This window comes from Protomyctophum parallelum (genome assembly GCF_964188405.1).
Source record: "Protomyctophum parallelum genome assembly, chromosome: 15".
Classification (NCBI taxonomy): domain Eukaryota; kingdom Metazoa; phylum Chordata; class Actinopteri; order Myctophiformes; family Myctophidae; genus Protomyctophum; species Protomyctophum parallelum.
In genome coordinates, this window is record NC_139710.1 from 33,729,159 (window position 1) to 33,743,528 (window position 14,370).

At 41.9% G+C, this 14,370-nt stretch overlaps 1 protein-coding gene across 1 annotated transcript; it reads left to right on the plus strand.

The window, feature by feature from the left end:
• Positions 1 to 1,549: 1,549 nt before the first annotated feature.
• LOC310871808 (uncharacterized protein) lies at positions 1,550 to 13,734 on the plus strand (the record flags this gene model as incomplete). Its single annotated transcript, XM_083783443.1, has 10 exons — positions 1,550 to 1,753; positions 3,323 to 3,448; positions 4,210 to 4,383; positions 4,680 to 4,793; positions 5,512 to 5,673; positions 7,358 to 7,456; positions 7,816 to 7,956; positions 8,868 to 8,987; positions 11,864 to 11,986; positions 13,252 to 13,734. The coding sequence occupies exons 1-10, from the start codon at positions 1,574 to 1,576 to the stop codon at positions 13,732 to 13,734; spliced, it is 1,722 nt and encodes a 573-aa protein (XP_083639569.1). The 5' UTR covers positions 1,550 to 1,573.
• Between the last annotated feature and the right edge of the window lie 636 nt (positions 13,735 to 14,370).

The following is a 14,370-nucleotide window of genomic DNA, read 5'->3' on the forward strand; positions in this document are numbered from 1 at the left end:
TTGCCTCGCGGAGGCCTCTTTGTCCAGTGTCCATTCTGGGTCCGGAAACGGTACTTTTTGTCAGCATTGACCCCAGTAGAAGGTCTGCTGCTGTGAATTTTACACCTCTCCCGCTTAGCGGAGAGTGTGGTGTGGTAGAGGACATCTCCCCGAACGCGTGGGTATGTCCAGATAGTTGCCTCGCGGAGGCCTCTTTGTCCAGTGTCCATTCTGGGTCCGGAAACGGTACTTTTTTCAGCGTTGACCACAGTAGAAGGTCTGCTGCTGTGAATTTTACACCTCTCCCGCTTAGCGGAGAGTGGGGTGTGGTACAGGACATCTCCCCGAACGCGTGGGTATGTCCAGATAGTTGCCTCGCGGAGCCGTCTTTTGTCCAGTGTCCATTCTGGGTCCGGAAACGGTACTTTTTGTCAGCCTTGACCCCAGTAGAAGGTCTGCTGCTGTGAATTTTACACCTCTCCCGCTTAGCGGAGAGTGTGGTGTGGTAGAGGACATCTCCCCGAACGTGTGGGTATGTCCAGATAGTTGCCTCGCGGAGGCCTCTTTGTCCAGTGTCCATTCTGGGTCCGGAAACGGTACTTTTTGTCAGCATTGACCCCAGTAGAAGGTCTGCTGCTGTGAATTTTACACCTCTCCCGCTTAGCGGAGAGTGTTGTGTGGTAGAGGACATCTCCCCGAACGTGTGGGTATGTCCAGATAGTTGCCTCGCGGAGGCCTCTTTGTCCAGTGTCCATTCTGGGTCCGGAAACGGTACTTTTTGTCAGCATTGACCCCAGTAGAAGGTCTGCTGCTGTGAATTTTACACCTCTCCCGCTTAGCGGAGAGTGTGGTGTGGTAGAGGACATCTCCCCGAACGCGTGGGTATGTCCAGATAGTTGCCTCGCGGAGGCCTCTTTGTCCAGTGTCCATTCTGGGTCCGGAAACGGTACTTTTTGTCAGCATTGACCCCAGTAGAAGGTCTGCTGCTGTGAATTTTACACCTCTCCCGCTTAGCGGAGAGTGTGGTGTGGTAGAGGACATCTCCCCGAACGCGTGGGTATGTCCAGATAGTTGCCTCGCGGAGGCCTCTTTGTCCAGTGTCCATTCTGGGTCTGGAAACGGTACTTTTTGTCAGCCTTGACCCCAGTAGAAGGTCTGCTGCTGTGAATTTTACACCTCTCCCGCTTAGCGGAGAGTGGGGTGTGGTATAGGACATCTCCCCGAACGCGTGGGTATGTCCAGATAGTTGCCTTGCGGAGCCGTCTTTTGTCCAGTGTCCACTTTATAAAGTCCATGCACTCCAGTGAATAGCATTTATCCATTTAGATAACTTTATTATTATTATTATTATAAGGATTTAATTACTTATTCTTACACAGAAACATAATGTGTGTCTTATAGCATCATATAGCATCATTTAAATGCTTAATTTGTAGTTTTAATGTGCAAATTAAACTTTTTTTCAATACTCTAGAGGGTACTCTTATTTTGAAGAGATCGTCCACCGGAAGTCTTAAATTAGCTCACTAGATTAGCTCACTAGACGCTGGAGGCGTAAGTGTACTTACTGTACTACCAGTTGGTTAAAAGCAACATGGAAGACACGCCGGCGAGCCCCTCGGCAGAAAACACCGTGGAGAACACCGAGAGACGGAAACGATGTGCTGTGAAAGTCGAGGACGAAGCGGCGGACGAGGAGGAACCTTCCTGCTCGAAAAAACGTGTTGTTGTTCTTCTGCCACAGTTAAAAACAGAGGCAACAGATCACGACGGGGTTAGTTTACTGTCACTCAGCTTGTTGTGGAGTGGAGTGTATACATACTGCACTGTTGTTTGGCCAGACTGTCTGTTTGACACATGATTTGTTTATGTAGTGTTAGGTCTTGATTGAGTGATCATTTGGTTGATCATTTTTATTAACAGTTTGTAGAATGTGTGCAGACCGTTCAACCGAAAGTACAGGTATTAAAAAAAAAACTGCCACAAGGATAAAACCAGAAAAAGATGTCACCAAGACATGTTGACATCAGGGTCCACCGGTCCACCATTTTCAATTCATCAGAACATTTAAAAGACATAATACAAATATACACTTCTATGCAACAAAATAAACCATCATATACACAGCAAAACAAAAGAAACATCACACTTGTGTGAAGTGAGGGGCACATCATAACATCACATTCCGTGCTCCGCCAATCAAATCACCACAAATGTAATTCCGGCGGCGGCCAATCACTTTTGGCGTCACTTTTTTATGTACTTTGCTCAGCCAATCAAATTATCGCTATGGGGTGATCAGCCAATCAAATCACTTGTGTTTGTGTTCACACAAACAGACAAAGCTGGACATAGCGCCCCTCAAAAATAGGGGGGGGGGGGGGGGGAATACTGTACATATAGAGAAAGGAATTACACTCTTCCACGTGGGACCAGAGACAATGGCGTGGCTTTCTGACATATGACGACGATACACGAAAGAAGAAGACTGTCTTGAGTACAGTTTCTTATGAACTTTTTATTTGCAGTAAATAATAACAAACACACAGCAGCGGTCTATCTAGAGAAACGGACGCTTTTCAGCATGTCGCCCTTCCTCCGTTTTAAACGCATGAGGAAGGCCGACCCAGCTATTGAGACAACCCCCTGAGTAGAGCACGCCTTCTGGCGGTTTTTGATCCGGTGGGAGATTTGTTCTAGGTCTTCATACATACTTCATCAGGCCATGTCTAATCCAGTAAGACGCCTGAGGCTGAGAAGCGAGACCTCGAAGGTCACGTGCACACCTGGGTGACAGCAGACTGCTGGGCGAGCACTGGCACTTTGGCATGGGAGGGCAGATCAACATAATGGAATGAATTCTGTGTACTGGCCAAATATGGAGCGTGTCTTGAGAGCACAGGCTTTGATGGGATCAGATCAACATATGGAATGTCAGAACAGGTCAGCTCCATATATGGAGACCTAAGGGTTTGAGCTCAGATGTAGAGTTGCTGGCCAATATTGATGACATCAGGGATCTCCAAATATGGGCATTCCCATATAGAGTCCCCATGCATTTATCCCCATAGACATTTCAAAAAAGTATTTATTTAAATGGACTAACTAACTAACTAATGGGAAATGCACAACAAAAACATCCACAGAACCACCCGCAGTGATTTTCAACCCCTGTACTGTGTTTTTTAACCCAGTGAAAGTCAAGGCCAGTCAGTTGTCTGGTGGTTACTGTTTTCACACCACAATTAGTAGTTTAGCGAATAGTAAATTCATTGAGAAAAACAATAACACAATTTAGAGTTATTTGATCCTGACCCTGCTGTCTCCTGTGCTGTCCACATAGCAGTGTCTGCTTGGAGCAAGACGGAGCGAAGTCCCGAAGCCTGCCGTGACATCGCCAGGGACCTCTGCATTTCCGGCATCAACGATGACATCAGTTCCTGTTGCCTTTTCACCTCAGTCAGTTAAGGTTAGTTTCTCATCAGTGGCTTTCAACCGGTGGTGGTCCGGGGACCACCAGTGGTCCCTCAGGGGGTTACAGGTGGTCCCCAGCTAAATGATAAAGAGTTGGTATAACCAAATGGACCCGTATAGATTTTTTGAGGGGAGCTAGCCCCTCCTATATATACAGGTTTAATGTTTGTTTTTAGTTCAATGTTTGTTTTAAAAACGCCATTGACAATGACGGGAAAATGTACGTCATCTTGTCCCTAACACATACATTAAATGCCATTAGCAATAAAGATAATTAAATGTTTGTTTTGACACCGTTGGTTTTACATCACCTAATCATACAATAGCAACATGAGTTAATATATTAGTGCCCCTCACTTCACACGGTTTAGATGTGATTATTAACTCTTTATGAGAGCATAACATTAAACCAAATGAACCTGTACCGGTCCATTTGGTTTCATTTTACGCTCTCAAGAGTTAGATTATTGTTAAACATTTGCATCACTTCATTTACAAGAATTCTACACAATTAGAGAATGTAGAAGAATTGTTATTTTGATAAACGTTTGCCAAAAAAAAGCATGGAATTGTAGACAAAATATTATCCAGTGACAACAAAATATTCTTTAGTTTTGGGTTTTAGAGGTTAAATCTCATCAAGTGTTGGTCCATGGGTCAAATGAGTACCGATATGTCTCAATCGCTCTTTACTATTTTTAATGTTATTAGTCCGATAATCGTGGCTTCTCTCTTTCCCTCTCGTCTACACTGCAGAGTGCTGTTAGCTGGTTAAGTGCAAAACACCCACAGCCAGATGTCCCTAAACCTGCCTCCACGTTTACACCGCCACTACTAGTGACATCCTCCATTACGCAGAGCCAAGTCCCAAAGCCTGCACTGACGAAGAAGACATCCGTTCCTGTTGTCTTTTCACCTCAGACAATTCAGGTTAGTTTTAGATTATTAAGTGGCTCCACAGTTGAGTGACATGACATTTTAAAAAGGTAGGATTGAAAAGATGAGTGACATCATGAATGAATGCCTTTATTGCAGACTCGGGGTCCATAGAAAAACATACAAAACACAAAATACTATATACATCCAATGACATTATTACAATGTAATAATCCATGGGTAAATGTCTGTTTCAAGCACTCGTTGCTGTTTTTTAATAATTGTTCATTAGTCAAATAAACCATGGCCTCTCTCCTTCTTCCTTCCCTCTCCTCTTGTCTTCATTGTAGTGTGCTATTAGCCGGCTAAGAGAAACACAGACTGATGTCCCTAAGCCTTCCTCCACGTCCAAAGCACCCCCAAAGACATCAATCCCTGTTGACTTTTCACTTGGGACAGTTAAGGTTAGGTTCAATTCACAACTCATAATTTATATATTAGTAAAATGATCTCTCTCTCTCCCGAACCGCTAGTTGCCGACAAACTCACGATCGAAACAGAGGCCACGATATGATATGTATCGTGATACACGTTGATTTCGAATAATGATAATGTCCTCCTAAATTTACTCTAGTCATAGACTACCGCTTGCCGATGTTTTATTTATTACATTTTAAAGATGGAGTGCCGTGATTTTTATCAGGTATTATTATTATATAAGGAGGAAGATTTGTTTTAATTTTTTTCCCCAATTTATTTACAGTATTTGTTAAAATGTCATTTTTATGTGGACACGTCGACCAGTTCATTGAGTGTGCCTGAATTCCCTGATGGAACTGAAGCAGCACTCATACAAATCAATGTGTTTTGGTGGATAAATGCAAAATATGTAATCATATATATCGTAACTGTCGGGCAGAAACCGATGCTGATGTTGTTGTTTTTTTCAAGCCGCGTCACACAGCATTTCCTGCAGTATCGATATGGTATAGCCTCTGTATCGATACAATTATCGGCAAGGAATACAATACGATTATTGCTCTCTCTCTCTCTCTCTCTCTCTCTCTCTCTCTCTCTCTCTCTCTCTCTCTCAAGGGATCAGGTTACTTTCTCCAAAAGTTGTGATTTCTTGTGTCAGATTAGGAGAACCTTGCTCTACTTTTCTCCCTGTCCACTTTGCAGCATGCGGTTGGCAGACTTGCTGTCACTAGTACTGTCACCATGACTGCGACTTCAGTAACCACAGCCTGGTCAGACATGTCGACATCCTCTATGTGTCGACCACCCCTGATTGCTCCTCCTGCAGACATAAAGCCTGGCCCTAGGCCTAAACATTCTGAAAGCGTAAGTATTTCGTACCCGAACAACAGAGTTGCTAATTGCAGCCAAATTCTATTTTTGTAACCGTTCTTTAAAGTCATCCTTTGTAGCTATTAGCTAAGATAACATGTAATCCTTTTGGCGATACCTCTGTGGCGACAGCCCGGCCATTACATAGTTTCGGAACCTACTGTATCGCTCCAAACAGAATGCTGGGAGGTCCTAGCATTGAACCTACTGTATCGCTCCAAACAGAATGCTGGGAGGTCCTAGCATTGAACCTACTGTATCGCTCAAAACAGAATGCTGGGAGGTCCTAGCATTGAACCTACTGTATCGCTCCAAACAGAATGCTGGGAGGTCCTAGCATTGAACCTACTGTATCGCTCCAAACAGAATGCTGGGAGGTGTCATTTTGGGCAGACGGTCTTGAATAAAAATGCTGTTTAATAATGTATAGAAAAAGTGTCAAAAAAGAAGAAGGGTGCTGCAGAATGCGGCTGCTAGACTGTTAACCAACACACATAGAAGGTCACACATTACTCCCGTGCCTTGCACTGGCTACCAATCGACTCCAGAATTTCATTTAAGTGAACTGGTGCACCCCAAGGTAAATATGAGACACCTTAGGTCTTCAGACAAAGGTCTTCTCACTATCCCCGCTACTAAGCTGCGAACCAAAGGAGATCGAGCTTACGCATTTGTTGCACCTACGCTGTGGAATGACTTACCACTCTACTTGTGTAGAGATGCTGTGTCTGTTGAGAACTTTAAGAAGCTGCTAAAAACTAATTTGTACCGCAAACATTTTGGTTTGCTTCGGTGATTATTTAATTATTTTGTTGATTTCTATGTACTGTTGTTCTGTTTCAGTTTTTATCTTTTTCTAGGTACTGTTTTGGCTGCTCTGTTTCTTATTTCATCGTTGGTTTATCTCTGATTGTGATGTTGTTGTTTTATTCCTATTATTTTATTGTACAGCCCCTTGTAACAACTGTTTTGAGAGGTGCTTTATAACGAAAATGTCCTTACCTTACCTCGGGTGGCGCAGTGGTAAAGTCCCTGCCCACCAACACAGAGTTTGTGGGTTTGAATCCACCGCGGTGCATCCGGCTTTGTCGGACGGGCGTCTTGTCACTGGATGTACTTCTACGGCCTAATGAGTAGGACGAAGGCGCTACGTCCTCCCAGTGGGGGCTCCTCACTGGCAGATGAGCCAGTCGGATACGAAAGCAGTGACAACACAGACGTGTGTGTGTGTGTGGGGAGGAATCAATTGTCGATTCAATTGGGGAGGAAAGGGGTGAAAAGAAAATCCTTGGCTACTCTAAATTTTGAGAGAGAGAGAGAGAATAAAAACACGTTCATGTGTTATTGTGAAGAATATACCAGTGAAAGTAAAGTTTGTCTCAGGTCCACTTAGCAATACCAAGTAATACCAAGAAATACCATGCATGCATGGAAGAAGTGCAGCCTTACAGCTTTGCATTTCTGAAATGTCAGCCCAACTCTGCAATAAAAACCTTCAAATGTGTGAATTTGATACAGCTGTGGAAAGATACAAGCGCCAACACTTCCTTAGTTTTTTTTTTTTTTGCAAGTTCGATTGTTGTTTGGCCAGATGATTGTCTGTGTATGATGCATGTTTTATAATGTGTTAATGGGTCACGCAATATCTCCCTTTTTGCTGAACACCTTTCACTTCTAGCATGGTACTTGGTCAGATGGATCCACAGAAACATCCCTAAGACCACCCACAGTGACTTCAACCCCTGTGTTTTGCCTTTTCTCCTCAGGAAAAGTCAAGGTTAGTTTCTGGTCTTGATGTGAATGAATGTGATCTAAACGACAGCGTCAAGGTTTCTCTATCCAAGTTTATTTGGCACATTTATCAATCTTAGCTCAACGCTTCAAACCAGAACTTGATGCTTTTTTTAGTTGAAGTGCAAATGTGCATGTGATTCTTTAGTTTGTGCGAGGACAATCAAGGGAATGCCTATTCATATTTCTTAAATATTACATATTTAGATGTTTGTTTAAACTGTTTTGATGGCACAGTTGAGAAATTTAAAGTGATTTGAGAAAAACTATCTAAATTAACCCATTAAAATGTATGGCGTTGTTCGAGCCTTTGTCCAAGTGCCCTGTTTCCTGTCCACATTGCAGCATTATCTGCTTGGTGGTGCAAGAGAGACTCATGCGGTCGCTGAAGTCCCTAAGCCTGCCTTGACATCGTCGGCAGCCTCTGCATTTGAAAAGCCAAAGAAGACATCGGTTCCTGTTGTCTTTTCATCTCAGACAGTTCAGGTTAGTTTCGTCTCAATGGAATTGGATCCAAGGTTAAAACTGTTTAGTAGCCAAAAACGTCAAGACGTCTAATTGAGTTTTTTTTTAATTTTCATCCATATTTTGAAAATTCCTCTAATCTGGTGTACAGGTGATGACATGCACATTACATGCATAATAGAATTACAAATTCTTTCTTTCTTTATAATGGGAGAATTGGCACTCTAACTGTTGACCACCAGGTGGTGCTGAAAGAGTTTTAAGTGGTGACGTGAAATAATAAACAGATGGGTGACCATAGTGTAGGTGGACCTTTTATTAATCCTGCAGGGTCAATTGAGCTGTCATCGCATGACATAATCTTTTTAGGTTTATTTATTTAGCACATAAATAAAAATAAAAAATAGACAATACAAAAAACAAAAATACAATGTAAGGAAAGGAAGAAGCCTTCCTTTCCTGTATGGAATAAAGAAATAAAAACACAGAGACTGCACAAAAAGGGGAAATATACAATACAAAAAGAAATATATATATATATAACACATCAAACTACGGTAAATCATGTAATCTACAGAGAGGAAGAAATAAGATATTTCTTTAGATGCTTCTTGCATATTGGCAAGGATAATGAGGACTTAAGTGAAGCATCTATAGGGAATTCCATAAACGAGCGCCTCTAAATTTGATGAATGATTGATGTTTGGAAGTGCGACAACAGGGTAATTCAAAATCATCTCTTTGCCTTGTGAGGTAGGAGTGTGAAAGTCAGAAGTAACACGGACCGAAATGTGAAAAGAAGAGGAAATGTCTTGGTCTTCATTATTACAATGTACTGTGATAATCCGTGGGTAAATGCTGTGAGTACGCTTCACTAACAAGTTATTGGTTTGCGTCCCCTCTTCGCTCCATCGCTCTCGTCCACATTGCAGGGCGCCGTTGGCTCACTAGGTCCGAGAGGCACACAGACTGATGTCCCTGACCCCGCCTCCACTCTTAAAGCACCACCAATGACATCAGTTCCGGGTGTCCTTTCACCTTTGACAGTAAAGGTTAGGTTTCATTTCTCATAATTTACTAGTAAAGCTCGCTCGTCCGTCCGTCCGTCCGTCCGTCCGTCCGTCCGTCCGTCCGTCCGTCCGTCCGTCCGTCTGTCTGTCTGTCTGTCTGTCTGTGTCTCTCTCTCTCTCTCTCTCTCTCTCTCTCTCTCTCGTTAGGTTTACATTCAAATGTATCACACATGTTTAAAATGACAAAAGTAATTGCAATGCAAATGTATGTATGCATGTTTGCTTACATTTTTATGCAAATATTAAGAGTCGTCAGATAATGAAGATTCATTCTCCCCCACCGTATTTGCTGTGCTTCCATTAAGGTACTTTTTATGCACAAATCAAAAGGTATGAAAAATAAAAACCCATTGATGGAAAGCCAACTTCACTCGCTCTCATAATATGATAACTTGATTATTACTCCAAGAGGTATAGAGCGACGCAGTCCCGCCCCCTTTCATGACCACGTGAGACCCAGAAGTGAATTCCCTGTTCATTTTCTCCATAGGCTTTTCAAAAAGTATTTATTTAAAGACGTTTACGAAGCCAACTCGAGTTGTGAAAAATCATGACAACAAACACAACATTTTGGGGCCGAACAAATAATTACAAAGAAGAAAAACAACAAAAAAGTTGTTGTAAGTAACCTGCCGTTTTCTTCTTCTTTCTAATTATTTGTTCGGCCCGAAAAATTGTGTTTGTTGTCATGATTTGTCACAACTCGAGTTGGCTTTTGTGCGACGCTTAAAAAGGTCTTTAAAGGTTTTATGACATTCATTTTCATTTCTTTTTCTTTTTCTTTTAGGTTTTATGACCTCAATTACACCCAAAAAACCTGAACTTTGAACATTCAGTGGATTTTCTGTGGTCTGAAGTTTTCTTTGGGGTTTTTTGGGCCTTTTGAGCTACAATGAAAACAGGCAACACAGTGAAACAGTGACATCTGCTGGCAAATCCCATTGACATATATGGGATTTGCAGTAAGTGATGTCACTTACTGCCGGCAAATCAGAGCACCTGTTTGAGCCAGAAAACCCCAGATTACAGAAAATCTACTGAATGTTAAAAGTTCATGTTTTTTGGGTGTAATTGAGATTAGAAAACCTAAAAAAACAAGAACAATTCCAAAACCTTTTTTTTAATGTCACAATCCCTTTAAATAAATACTTTTTGAAATGTCTGAGGAAAATGAATAATTTCCTCATGCCCTGGTAGGGGGCGGGACTGCGACGCTCTATATTGTAAAGTTGTAAGATTAGTCTTAATGTTTACCATGCTCTGAGGAGCCCAGCAGGTGCAGCATGCAGTGGTGGATAAAAAGGCCTACTTGGCATGTTCCATCAAATTCTATCATTGTATCAAAAATGTACTTTTTGGACTGAGTTCGATTAAAAAAAGGCTTCTAAATCCTAAAAAAAATCTGAAAAACCCTTGTTTCTATGTCATTGGTGCTCAACCTTTTTCATGTCAAGGAGCCCCAGAATTTTCTCTATTGGGCCACGGACCCCCCATCTTAGAATATGTTGTAGAATATACTGTGGCTACTACAACTCCTGCTTAAGCCTCAAGGTCGACTGGTGGACAAAGGACCTCATTTCATGGGTGTCATCCAGTGTTGTTTTTGGCAGCAATGTTTGATTTTAGTTTTAGTCATAGTCTTTTGAAAAGTTTTCATTTTGTTTTAGTCACATTTTAGTCACATGGAATGTGTTAGTGTTTAGTCTAGTTTTAGTCGACTAAATGTCATACGATTTTAGTCGACTAAATCTACAGTTGATTTAGTCGACTAAAATGTGTTTTGACAGGCCTTGATGTCGTTGTAATGACATATTTTACACTTTGGTTGCATGCTGAAAATAGCACATATACAATCTCACAACGGGTCGCGTGCAACCCAGCATAAAACTGGATCTCTTGTCCACTAGTCCCTTACTAACTTTTTAGTCTAGTTTTTATTTGTTGACGAAATTGTCAGTATATTTAGTCTTAGTTTTAGTCATCAGACATAGATTCGTTTTTATTTAGTTTTAGTCAGTGAAAAAAGGTAGTCGACGAACATTTTTCATCTTAATTTTAGTCGACGAAAACAACACTGGTGTCATCCCTATATAGCCCCCAGCGTCATGACAGAGGAGCTGTGCCAGGGTTTTCTGGGTACAGCATCACATTGACATCTCTGACATGCCATCTGTCAAATCTGGAGACGCCCTGACCTCTACTGTGTGCACAGTATACTTCTTTTTGCCACTTATATGCTGTGCTGTTTTAATTAGAATTAGTCAACTTTATTTTATATTATGCTACACATAATAATAATGTTCCAATTGGACCGATGCAAGTTGGGAATGCATGCCCCGCTTGATTAAGTAGTTGCTGTTGCCGGTCTGTCTTTGTCCCATTTCTACCCATACATGGAAATCTCTGACTGTATCTGTCCCATTTTTTGTTCCATCCGCATTTCTGGACAAATATGTTCAGGACAAGTCTCATATCCATCCAACTTGATGCCTGGTACCACACTACATCGGGTCCTCGGGTTACATTTGCAATTTTCCTCAAAATCATATTAGGATGTTGTTACATTTATATACAAACTGTTTAACTTAAATTTCCAAACTGCTTGTCATTTTGTGAATATCACTACATTTGTGTGTGTCAAAGTTTTGTTTTCAGACATTCAGACTTACATTTACAACTGCATTTTTTTCAATGATCTGTAGCCAATGACATTGGACATGTCCTTTCCTATTCAGCCACATAGACCAGCCTAGCAAATATTTGAAGGCTATGCCCCTTCTCTGGGGTAAACTTTACCGAGTGGAAATAAGGCATTTGACCTAATTAGTCTGTACTTTTTCCCCCTTTCTACTTTGCAGCATATAGTTGACAGACTCGCTTTGACCAGTTCTGTCAAGACCGAAGAAGCATCTCAGACAGACCTGGCAACGTGTGTGAGTCCTCCTCCAGAAGAGCAGCTTAGGCCTAAAAGGTCTACAAGGGTAAACAACAGAATCACTACAGTCAAATGGAGTCAACTTGATATCATGAGATTTTAGTCTACTAAATCTACAGTTGATTTAGTAAACTAACATGTATTTTGGTGGGCCTTGATGCCATCATAATTGTCTCCACCAGGCCGAAGGCATGGGGGGAGAGTATGTTTTGCACTCCGTCCGTCCGTCCGTCCGTCCGTGTGTGTGTGTGTGTGTGTGTGTGTGTGTCCGTCCGTCCGTGTGTGTGTGTGTGTGTGTGTGTGTGTGTGTCCGTGAGCAGCTAATCTCGACCACCGTTAACCCGGTTGATGCCAAATTTTGCACACACACTCCCTGGATGCCAACGATGAACCTCTGCCCAAAACCTTCCAGAACGGTCTGTTATAGCGCCACCAGGAGGCCGCTTTGTGCAAAACAAGTTTTTGCACAGTACACCTACAGATTTTGTCCAAACATCACGCAAATTGGTACACAGTCACTCTAGAGCCATTCAACGAAACCGGTCTTTCAGATTTCTCAGACTCCATCCTGATTGGTTAAGATTGGCTTCCAAAGTTCACAGGAGTGCTCAGTTTCAAACAAAATGCTGCAAATCATGAACACATCGCGTGATTTCCGTGAAATTGTGCACCCACATTCCCACTAGGCCGAGGACGAAATGCCACATGAACAATTTCAACTCAGCCTCAAGGTGGCGCTATAACTGGCCGAAAAGTGTTTTACCTCTAACTGCACGGATCTGTGGATAACTGTGTATGCCAACTCCCTAGTTTACTTTTGTTGCCCTTTTATCCAACGCAAGGCAAGCTGCAATGTCCTACATTCCTATCCTGGTGGAGACCTGTGCCCAGAAGGGCACTTTTTCTAGTTAATGAGTGTTTTTACACTTGCTGAAAATAGCAGATCTACAAGCTCACAACTTTGGTCTTGTAGATCTGCTATTTTCAGCATGTGTAAAATTACTTATACTGGTTCTCTTGTCCACTAGTCTCTTCCTAACATTTTAGTCTAGTTTTTATTTGTTGATGAAATTGTCAGTATATATCTTAGTTATAGTTATCGTAGCTTAGTTTTAATTTAGTTTCCATTTAGTTTTCGTCAGTGAAAAAAGGTAGTCGACGAACATTTTTCATCTTAGTTTTAGTCGACAAAATCAACACTGTTTACAACCAAATGTAGTTTTTCCGTCATCTGCTGTAATTGCACAGTAAATGATGTAATAATCTGGTCTGTTGTCTTTAATGCCTTATTTACCTGTTGTTTAACTATAGGTCAGTGTGGAATATGGCACCATTCGGAGGTCGAGGATACTCAAAGGACAATGGGAGGCGGCTGTTGCTAGGAGTTTGTCTCAGGGCCGCTTCAAATCAATACCGAGAAATATCATGGAGGATCCTGGCATTCGTGAAATTGTAGTTAAAGAGGTCATGAAGCTTGTGAACAAGGAGTGCGGCAACCTTTCGTCTTCTAAATTCAACTCCATCATGCGCAGGACCAGCCCAGCTGCGTTGAAAGCCTTCAAATGGGTGAATTTGATGAAGGAGTGGAAGGCCACGGCGCCGACCTTCTTTAGTTTTTTGGAAGCCGCAAGCGGACGTAGCTCTTCGAATCCATCCAAGAAACGCTCTATGGCGATGGCCGGGGCGACCCTTCTCAAGGCACGCTGCGACCACATGTCTGCGCCCATGTTCCGCAACTCCATGATCCTGTGGCACGGAGGGGCCAAAAAGAGATGCGTGAATATGATGTCCTGACTGGGAGTCTGCGTGTCCGTTACCTCAACGCTGAGCAAGCTCAGATCCATCCAACATGACTTTGACAGCAGTTTCCTCCAGCCGACGTCAGATCTGTCTGAGACTGCAGCCGCCGACAGCACGAACGCTGACGCAAGTCCTCATCCTGGGTCCAGTAGTGAGGTATTTATTTTATTAAAAAATTTTATTTAACAGGGACAATGCACATTAATCAACACATCATTTTTTCAAATCCATGTAAATGGGCCAGAGTTAGCCATAAGCGAATTTCCTTCTGTAGTCACTGAGCAGGCTCTTAAAAAGTGGTAAAAGGTATCCGTACAAAAACATACAATACAAAAACAAGAAAACATACAAAACATAACGTACAGTACAGAGGGCAGAACAATTAGAGTGAAAAGTGAGACCAGTGACAAAGGAAGCTATAGTAATAACAATAAAAGTTACTTCCCAAATTCAATTTGCAATTTGTTAATTTATTAAGTAAATCAATTATGGATATTTATTTACCCACAAGCGTAAGGAGAACAGGACTTATAAATGGGTTATGTGTGGTTATATTTCCAACCTGTCTTTTATTATTTATTTTTTCAAAGAAATAAAAATACAGCTTTTGTCAAAGCTGTTTTCTCAAAA